Raw genomic sequence first — 10,735 nt, forward strand, 5'->3', positions numbered from 1 at the left:
TTCTTGAGCGTGGAGAAGCTAAAGCTACTAGGTGAAATGATGAAGTAAAAGAACTGAACAGAAATTTCCAAAGGGCAGCTCGAGAAGACAAAATACAATGAAATGTGCAAAGATCTGGAGTTAGAAAACCAAAAAGTTTGTTTGTTCCTCAAGCTGAAAGCATATAGTGTTCCTCAAATTGAAAGAACTGAAGAAAAAATTCACGCCTCGGGTTGCAATACTGAAGGATTCTATGGGCAAAATAGAATTGACCCAAAAGACCTGGTGGCTGTCCAACCATTTCAAGAGGTAACATGGGACCAAGAACTGATGGCGTTGAAAGAAATCCACGCTACACTGGAGGCCTTGGCAAAGAACAAGGCTCCGGGAAGTGATGGAAAATCTTTCAACAACCTGATTCGGTACTGGAGACACGCACTGATCTAGGCCAAGAAACTTGTAATATGTGGTCAACTGATTGGAAAAGATCCATATTTGTGCTTATTCCAAATATAGGTGACCCAACCATTTAACAGCACCATTAATACCAAAACAAGTAAAATTTTGCACAAGATAATTAAATAACAGTTACAGTGGTAACTAATTGATGGGAAACTGCCAAAATCTCAGGGCAAATCCGGAAGAGAATGTCAAATTAGGGATATCATTGCTGATGTCAAATGGATCTTGGCAGAAAGCAGAACATTCCAGAAAGATGTTTACCTGTGCTTTATTGACTACACAGAAGCTTTCAACTATGTGGTTCATGACAAATTATGGACAACATTGCAAAGAACGGGTATTCCAGAACACTTAATTTTTCTTATAATGAACCTGTACATAGACCAAGAGGCAGTCGTTCGAAAAGAAAGGGGACATTGAATGGTTTAAATGCAGGAAAGCTGTGTGCCAGGGTTGCATCCTTTCACCGTACTTACTCAATCTCTGCGCTGAGCAAATGGGTACATAGTGACTCTATATAATAAGCATTGGATTGAGGACTACAAGGCCCATGGTTCGAGCCTGCCAGCCGCTCTGTGGGAGAAAGATGTGGCTTTCAACCCCTGCGAAGATTTAAAAAGCCTCTGAAGCCCTATATAGGGTCACTGTAAGTCTGAACTGACTCAACGCCACTTAACAACAACAAATACTGAGCAAATAATCCAAGAAGGTGGGTTATAGAAAAGAATGTGGCATCCGCACTGGAGGAAGGCTCATTAACGACCCTCAATATACAGATGATACAACTTTGCTTTCTGGAAGCGAAGAGGACTTAAAAATACTAACTGATGGAAATCAAAGACTACAACCTTCGGTATGGATTCCAAAGAGAGGTGACCCAATGGACTGTGGAAATCATCGAACAATATCATTAATATCACGTGCAAGTAAAATTCTGCTGAAGATAATTTAAAAATGGTTACAGCGGTACATTGACAGGGAGATGCCAGAAATTCAAGTTGGATTCAGACGAGGATGTGGAGTAAGGATTATCATTGCTGACATCCAATGGATCATGGCTGAAAGCAGAAAATACCAGAAAGATGCTTATCTGTGCTTTATTGACTATGCAACGGCTTTCAACTGTGCGGACCATAACAAACTATGGATAACATTGTGAAGAATGGATATTCCAAAACACTTCAATGTGTTCATGTGGAACCTGTATGCAGATCCAGAGGTAGTTGTTCAAATAGAACAAAGGGACATTGAATGGTGTAAAATCAGGAAAGGGGCACGTCAGGGTTATAACCTTTACCATAGTCAATCTGTATGGTGAGCAAATAATCAGAGAAGCTGGATTATATGAAGAAGAATGTGATATGAGAATTGAAGGAAAAGTCACTAACAGCTTGTGACATGCAGCTGATACAACATTGTTGGAAATGAAGAGGTCTAAAAATGCTTACTGATGAAAATCAAAGGCCTTAGGTATGGCATCCACCTCAATGTAAAGAAAACAAAAATGCTCACAACTGGACCAAAAAATAATATCATGATAAATGGAGAAATTATGATAAATATATCAGTCCAGTTGTGAGATCAATGGACAAATGAATGGACATAGGAGTCCTAAGGGGGTGCTGTAGGGTAAACACTGGACTGGCCAAAAAGTCAGCGACTCAAACCCATCAGTCTCTCCTTAGCTTATCGTACACTGAAGACTGTAGTCTTTGATCTTCATCAGCAAGTGCTTCAAGGCCTCTTAGCTTTTAGCAAGCAAGGATATGTCATCTGCATTTTGCATGCTGTTAATAAACCTTCCTTATATAATCCTGCTTCTCGAATGATTTGCTCAGCATCCAGATTGAATGTATTTGGTGAAAGGATACAACTCTGGATGGAGCCCATCTTTCCTGATTTTAAACCATTCAGTGTCCCCTTATTCTGTTCAAACAACTGCCTCTTGGTCTATGTACAGGTTCCTCATGAGCACAGTTAAGTGTTCTAGAATACTCATTCTCTGCAATGTTGTCCATAGCTTGTCATGATCTACACCACCAAAAAAGAGACTTTGCATAGTCAACAAAACACAGGTAAACATCTTTCTGTATTCTCTACTTTCTGCCAAAGATCCATGTGACATCAGTAATGACATCTCTTGCACCATGTCCTCTTCTGAAACCGACTTGAATTTCTGGCAGCTTCCTCTTGCTCTCCTGAAAATGGCTTTGAATTCCCTTCAGCAGAATGTTACTTGTAAGTGATATTAATGATAGGATTCAGTAATTTCCACATTCTGTTGCGTCACCTCTCTTCGGAATGGGCACAGATATAGATCTCTTCTTGTCGGTTGGCCAGGTAGCTGTCTTTCAGATTTCTTGGCATAGGTGAGTGAGTGCCTCCTGTGTTGCTAATTGGGTTTGGTTTTTGAGTGTTTGTTTGGTGAATTTTAGAGTCTGGTACATAGTATCTTAGCGAGTGCCTTTTAAGAATAGAACTTGATTCTCTCATAGTTCTGGGAGCCAGAAGTCCAAAAATCTTCTGAGGCTCCAAGAGAGGATCTGCTCCACACTTATCCCCAGCTTCTGGTGGCTTTTAGGAAACACAGTTTAATTCATGACACACAGACATTTCCTTCTCATTTCCCTAGTGAGGCACCCCCAGGAGCCCGTCGGCCGTGGGGCTGTGACCCCTGAGGACATGGACCGAGTGACCAGATACCCCATCTTCAGCATCCCTCACTCCACACGCATCACCAGCCTAGTGCTGGATGGTGATGTCAGCTACCCGGTGCAACTGGTGAGCGTGGGGCCCGAGGTGACTGGCTGGGACTATGAAGAATCTCCTATCAGATCCAATGACCACAAGGTCCAGCCGGACACAGCAAGGACTGGTATGTCCCACTGCCTGCACACCTTCTCGCAGCAACTCTACCCAGAGGACTGCAAGGACATGAAGGCTGACCACACAGGTGATGCCGGGGACACCTTCTCCAAGCAGCAGTGGGACCAGCAGCGGGAACGCCGGCAAGTCATCCAGGGCCAGCTGGTCAAGACAAGCGGCACAGTGGCCATGCTCCAAGGCACCGCTGGCCAGGGGGACGAGGTCCCTGGCCCTGCTCTGACCCAGTCCCTGGAGGAGAATTCAGTCGACAGGAAGCAGGTTGACTTTTGGGCAGCACGTCAGCAATTCCTGAATCTGGAGCAGGCAAACGCAGGGCTCTCTGGGGAGTCCATGTCCAGGAGGGTTTCTGTGAGTGCCCCACCAGTGGTCAACCAGACCCCCAAGGCTTTCGCTGGGTCCCACCTAGCCAACGGGTATGGCACCCCCATCGAGGCCCAGATGAAGACGGCGGTTGTAGAATCTAAGAAGGTCCATGGCTCACCCGTTGAGTTCCCCACCACGGAGCCCCAATCAGAATCCCCAGAGCCCACCAAGGAGACCCCCATCGAGCGGGAGATCCGGCTGGCCCAGGAGCGCGAGGCCGACCTGCGTGAGCAGAGGGGCCTGCAGCGGGTGGCGGGCCACCAGGAGCTGGTTCAGATTACCACGAGGCCCCTGCTGACCAAGGTGAGTCTGCCCTCAGCCCCGCGGTGGGAGAGGGGCCGCCCATCACTCTACGTGCAGCGAGACCTGGAGCAGGAGACGCTACGCGAACAAGACCACAGGCAGCAGTGGGGGCGGGCGCCCACACCCGACTGGGCCTCAAAGAGCCCCCAGCTTGGACTCAGGAGGGTCCTCAGTTGTGACTCCATCCTCGACGGGGCCCCGGACGCCCGAGCTGCCGAGCCCGTCCCCGAGGTGAGGAGGATAAACCGCATCCCGCCCGACGCCTACCAGCCGTACCTGAGCCCGGGAAGCCCCTCGCTGGAGTCCCCGGCTTCCGGCGCCTACGGAAAACCCTGGGGCGCGTCCGCCAAGTCCGGGGGTCCATCCGCAGACGCGGCCTCCCCCAAGACCACAGGGTCTCAGAGGCGTGTTTGGGAACCGTCTGAAACCTCCTCGGGCACCAGAGAAGTGCCCTTGAAGCCCCCCCGGGGGTCCCCGAGAGCTGACCCGTGTGTTGTAAAACGAGATCAGTTCCTCTTGCGTCCCTTGCGGTTCGGGGTCCGGGATGGCCCCCAACAAGCTGAGGCCCCCCAGGGCTGGGGCTGGGCCGGGGATGGTGGGACCCCGGCGTTGAGGCTGCACAAATCCCCGTCGTCCGAGCTCTTGGAGAGGGAGATGGAGAACGTGCTGCGGCGAGAGCGAGAGGTGGCCGAGGAGCGGCGGGTCGCGCTCTTCCCCGAGGTCTTCTCCCCGCCGCCGCCGCCGCTGGACGAGGGCAGCGACCAGGACTCACGAAGCTCCTCCCGGGCGTCTGGTGAGGAGGGGGCCCGGGAGATGGCAGCTGTGCTGGGGTCTCCAGGATAGGAGCAGGGGATACTGTAGGGTGCGGGTGTTGGGGAAGGGGACTCAATGAACATCTCCTGACTGTCTGCGCCCCCAGTCAGCTCATCTGTCTGCACAATGCTGTGGGTTTTGGAGAGAGATGCCAACTTTGCTTTGTGTGCTTGTGGCTTCGTGGATTTCGATGTCTTGTTATTGGGTGCATAGAGGTTTATAGATGTATTATTTTCTTGTTCCTTCGTATCTGTAAGAACTGCCGCCCTGCCCCCTCCTCACTTTTGAAGCTTAGCACCTTGAAAGCTGGTCCATCTGTCTGTCAACAGTTTATCCTGGCAAGCTGTTTTGGTCAATCTGTCCATCTATTTTCTCAGCAAGCTACTCCGTCTGTCTGCCGGTTCATGTGTTCCCTGTCTAGCCCAGCCACTTGGCCAGCCTCTGTGTGTTCTGGACTCAAATCTGACAGGTGGGCTGCCCACTGGGGGCTCTGGGCACACCCCCCCCCCCGTTGATACCCCTTCCTCCTCTCACCCCCTTACAGGGATCACAGGCAGCTACTCCGTGTCTGAGTCACCCTTGTTCACCCCCATCCAACTGCACTCGGGACTGGTGTGGAAGGTAGAGTCAGAATCCCAGTCCCCAGAAAATTCACCAGAGGAAGCTCCATGGCCAAGGAGGAAGAAGGAGCTGGGGGTAAGTCAGAACTGGACATCTCCACTCAGAGGCCACACACACACATGCAAGCAGCGGCAGCTCGTGAGGGGTACAAGGGAGACCCTTGTCTCCTCCACTGCCCACGGAAGACTGTGCCTCTGTTTACCCCGTATGTGAGGTACAGGATGGATCGTTTGTCTGTGGGACACCCCAAGAGGCTGTCCCCGGAATCAGAGGCCAAAAGGGGAGGCCCTGTCAGGAGAGTGAGGACAGTACTGATGAGTCTCACCAGTTTGAACATGTGACACCATAGTCACATGATTCGCCACTTTGACCAATCATCAGGCTGTCCTCATTGGCATACAGCATTCCCACTATCTAATTCCCGAACTTTCACCCCAAACAGAAACGCCTCTCATTGTCACTGTAACACGTCTCTTGTTGTTCTATTTATTACCGTTCTCCACCCTGGGCACCGGGCACTGCACTCCAGGTTTAGCATGCAACAAGCTTCGAACGCCTTAATGGGAAACCTCATTATACCCATTTTACAGAAAAGAAAAACCAATGCACCAAAGGCCGAAATCGCACATGCCCAAGGTCATGAAGCTCACACATTCCTGGGCTGGAACTTGAATCCAGGCTTGACTCCAAACCCCACACAATAAATGTTGGTCACTCTCCTCTCTGGCCAGGGCACCAGGAGACACCCTCAGCCCCACCTGCCTGGTGTGCACAGCTGGCATCAGATGGCCTGACAGGCTGGAGCCTCGTGACCCAGGTTCAAATCACCAGCTGGGTGTCCCACTCTGACCCTCAGTGTCTTCCTCTGTAAAATGAGTAAGACAATCAGAGCTCAGCCTCAGGAGGTGGGGTGGACTGAGTCTATAGGTGTCCAGTCCGAGCCCCCTCAGACAGTCTGTCTTTATTACGATGGACAAAGAGATGGACAGAGACTTCACAGCATAGCAGGACCATCGTTCTGAGTTTGGGGTGATGAGGAGGGGACTGCGGTGGGCACCGAGTGGATGTAGCAGGAAGTTCTCGGTGCTGATATACCTTTCTCTCCTGCAGTATGCTGGCATCGACCCCTCAGATCACATCAACTCGGAGGTAAGGCCCCCTTCCCCCGTCCATCCCTCTCCTGTTCCCGGCACCAGGGCCACCGAGGCATGGTGACTACTGGGGGTACCTTTTCTTCTTCCTCTAAATAGTATTTTATGGTGGGGCTTCAAAAAGTTCATGGGAAAATGGAATGAAAACATAATGGGATTTTCCCCTGAACTTTTGGAAGCTCCATCCTATTGAGTTTTGGGTGACAGTTCACACTGCAGGCTAGGTTCCCATTTGACAGTTTACTCACAAATTGTCAGGTGACATTGATCACATGTCTCTTTCACTGCATCACTGCATTCTGGTTGTTCCATTTCCAGTGCTCTAGTCTCCCTGCCCCTTTCTCTTCTTGCCTTTGCTTTTGAGTCATCATTGGCTTTTGGGTCTCAGATTCATGGTTCTTAAGTAGAGTGCCAAGGAGCTCTGGTAGTGTAGTGGTTGCGAATCAGACTGCGAACTGCAAGGTCAGCAGTTCGAAACTACCAGCTGTTCCGTAGGAGAAAGATGAGGCTTTCTACTCCTGTAAAAATTTACAGCCTCGGAAACCCTGTACAGGGTCGCTAAGAGTCAGAACCGACTCCACAGCACATAACCACCAAGTAGAGTGCCAATCTTATAGGTTGTTGTTATTAAGTGCCATCTAGTTGGTATAGGATTTCAGAGACTGTAAATCTTTTCAGGAGCAGAAAGCCTCATCTTTCCCCCTAGGAATAGCTGGTGGACTTGAACCACCGACCATGTGGTTCACTGTCTGGTGCTTTCCTGTGGAGCCACCATGCTCCCCATCTTCTAGGTCATGTTTGCTGAGAGGTGGTCTCAGGGGAGAGACTCGGTCCTGAGGTTACAGAGTGTGTCAGGGGGATAGTCCTGGTGTCTTCTGGTCGTGACTGTCCCAGTTTGTCTGGCTTTTCACTGGGCATCTATTTCATTGGTCATGTCTATCTGAGGTGGATTCTGCTGTGATCGACTCTTTTTTCCCACCCTTGGTGTGTGATCTTTTTATTTTTTTAATACACATAAATGGATCAAAAATATGTTTCATCTAAAAAAAATTTACTCCAACCAAGAAGTGCAAGACAGGTTTTCAATTAGCTTAAATTAGCCCTAAGGCAGAAGTAATTAGTGCCCATTAATGTGCCCATGTTTCTGATTCAAGCTCAGAACCTGAAAAAAGAAACCAAACAATCTCATGTGATTATGGGAGCCACAGCAGTGATCAAACCTAAAATTTCTCAAACTTTTAAGTCCTTTCTAGACAATGCTTTTCTGTAGGTTTCTCAGTATGTGTCCAAACCCATAAAGCACCTTCAAATGCTGGGCAGCTCACTGTTACAAGTATGGTAATAGGCGTAGTAGGTTGGTGCTCATGAAATAAAAGTAAATGAAGGACCAAGCACTGTGAAGTTGGAAGATTTGAAGCAATTGAACACTAGGTAGTTTTCTGCTTCTTGGCAGATGGCCGCTCAAATACATCTCATACTCCAGCTGCCTTTTGTTTGAAGAACTTTGTGTTTTGGGCACTCTATTGACCCCAAGCTGAGTCGAAGAAAGTGGTGTCTTGATCCACAAGGTGGGTGTATTTCGTACGGCCAGAACATCCAACGTTCTTGACCTGCATGACTTTAGGAAGAATGGCTTCATTGAAATAATCTTCAAGAGTAGATGCACTGAAATCTCTCTTGTATACTTCTTCATCTTCATCCATGAAGCAGGCTCCCTGATGATGATACTTCTGTAAGAACTTGCCTTTGCCCTTAACAGCTTTGTTGGTAATGACTTTGCCATTTGCCCGAAGCTCAGCTCGCCGTTCTTCCTCAGTCAGGTTTCGCCTGCGTTCAATTTCTGCCTTCTCCTCGAGCGCGTCACGATCTTCTCTGTCCCTCTTGATTCTCCTTAACTCTCAAACTTTCCATGCCTCATATTCCTCCTCATCATTTTCATCATCTGTGTTGAGTGCATCCAGTGCCGCTAGGGACCGCTTGTTCTCTTCCAGCTCCTTGTTGGTCTCTTCTGCTACAATCTTGAGTGTGTACTTGCGTCTCTCCTCTGCCATGCGTTTTGCCTCCTTCTCCAGCTCCTTCTGTTTCAATGCTTCAGCCTCACGTTCTTGGACTGCACTCGATCCTTCTTTCCTATGAAGACTGGCTTAAAGCGAGGCTCCATTTCATCTTCACTGTCTGTGTACTCTTCATACTCAGACTCGGATTCAGACTCCTTCCCAGAGCGTCCCTCATCCTCCACCTCCATCGCGTCCATCTCTTCATTGTTTCTCTTCTGTGCTTGGTGATGCATCATCCCACGGCGTCGTTCAATGTCCTGCTCATCAATTTCTTCCTCTTCTTCACGGCTATCTTCTCGTTCCATGTGCCACGCATCTCCCTCTACTTCTGAATCGCTCTCTCCTACCACTTCAGGTTCCACTGTATTCCGGTGTGGAGCCCATCCTTCTTCCACATCGTCACTAATACAGTTCTTGTGACGCCGCAGACGGGGCTCACTAGACGAATCTTCTTCCTGTTCCTCAGGCTCTGCGTCTTGTTCTTTGGCTTCCTGAATGAACTGAAGCTCTTCATCCTCCTCATCGGGGGACTCCATAAGGGCATAGCCTGGCCTCTTTCCTGATACATAGTGTTTCACCTTCACTTTTCCCATTGAGATCTCACCTTTCTCATTGCGGACGGGGACAGCCCCGTAGATTGAATAGGTGGTAGTTTCATGAGTGCCCTTGGGGCTGACATGTTGATGGCTGCGGCGGCGACTCTTTAACCTTAAACTTGACTGATTCCAAACAGTGAACACCAACAGGGTCAATGAACAACAAATTCTGTTTCGCCTAGATCCCCTGGACACATCTGTGCAACCTGTAATCTGCTCTTGATGTCTGCCTTAGCCACAAATTAGGGAAAGGGGGGCTGTGTGCTGCCTGTTTATCAGACAGAGATGTTTTTTGAGCAGATTAGACCCAAGACAAGGACACTTGATTTGAGTAAAGGATTAATCTGAAAGGGTATAGACACCCAGCTACCTCATTCAGTAAATGAAAACCATTTGTGACCTTCCTTAACTGGATTCAGGTTGTTAGTGTTTCTAGGTGCTGGCCAGCCACTTCAACACATAACGATCCTATACACAAAAGGATTCACTTCCTGGTCCTGGGCCATCCTCACAGCTATTGTGACCCTTGAGTGGATTGTTGCTGTCACTGTGTCAATGCACAGCAGGAGCGTCTTCGTCCTCATTTTCACTGACCTTCTCCAGGGACAGGTCCCTCCTGATAATTGGTCCAAAGTACATGAGAGGAAGTCTAGCCATCCTGTCTTCTAAGAAGCGTTCTGACATAGTCCATATTCTTTGCCAATATCAGTATTCAAAGGCATCAGTTCCTCTCAGTTCAGGGAGACTTGTTCCCGGCCATGTCACCCAGTATCAGTTAACGCATCCTTTGGTCATATCACTAGAGGTAAAGGGCTATGTTAGAGATGGAGGACATCATGCTTGGAAAAGTAGAGGGTCCGTGAAAAAGAGAAAGATCCCCAACGAGATGGATTGGCGCAGTGGCAGCAACAATGGGCTCCAACGGGACACTTGTGAGGGCGGTGCAGGACCGATCAGTTTCGTGCTATTATGCATTGAATCACTGTGAGTTAGAACCAACTCAATGGCACCTAACAACAACAACAAGAGGGTCTAAAACAGAGGAGGGGACTGCCATGTTATAGGCGTCTCATGCATCTAGGAGAGGTTAGGACCGTGATGGGGACTCTGCCCTCCTACAGGTTCTGGAAGCCACACGAGTGACCCGGCATAAGAACACCATGGCTGAACGCTGGGAAGCCCGCATCTATGCCAGCGAGGATGAGGACTGAGCTTGGTGCTGGGACAGGGCCACCCACCTGGTGCTGCCCTGCGTGACCCTGATGGTCAACTGCCAAGACTGTTATGAAGCCCCCACCTTAGGAAATAGATCTAAACCCGTGACCCGAGAGCTACCAAGCACGTGCCAGTAATCACGGGGAGGAATGGACTTTCTGGGCTCAACGGTGTCCTTACCATTCTTATTTTCCTGGAGAATTTTTTTATTTTCTGCTTTTTGAATTGCAAGCTGGGAATGAAGCAGGACCCCCGTCAATTCTTTCTGCTTCTAAGACTTTGCCAAATG

At 49.0% G+C, this 10,735-nt stretch overlaps 1 protein-coding gene and 1 pseudogene across 1 annotated transcript; one reads left to right on the forward strand and one right to left on the reverse strand.

Moving 5' to 3' along the window:
* Positions 1–3,123: 3,123 nt before the first annotated feature.
* On the forward strand, positions 3,124–10,442 carry MISP (mitotic spindle positioning). Its single transcript, XM_006876734.1, has 4 exons — positions 3,124–4,786; positions 5,351–5,502; positions 6,538–6,576; positions 10,353–10,442. Exons 1-4 carry the CDS (start codon positions 3,124–3,126, stop codon positions 10,440–10,442), a joined length of 1,944 nt encoding a protein of 647 aa, XP_006876796.1.
* On the reverse strand, positions 8,006–9,314 carry LOC102811608 (annotated as a pseudogene).
* Positions 10,443–10,735: the final 293 nt, after the last annotated feature.

Source organism: Chrysochloris asiatica, unplaced genomic scaffold (genome assembly GCF_000296735.1).
Source record: "Chrysochloris asiatica unplaced genomic scaffold, ChrAsi1.0 scaffold00409, whole genome shotgun sequence".
In the NCBI taxonomy this organism is placed as follows: Eukaryota; Metazoa; Chordata; class Mammalia; order Afrosoricida; family Chrysochloridae; genus Chrysochloris; species Chrysochloris asiatica.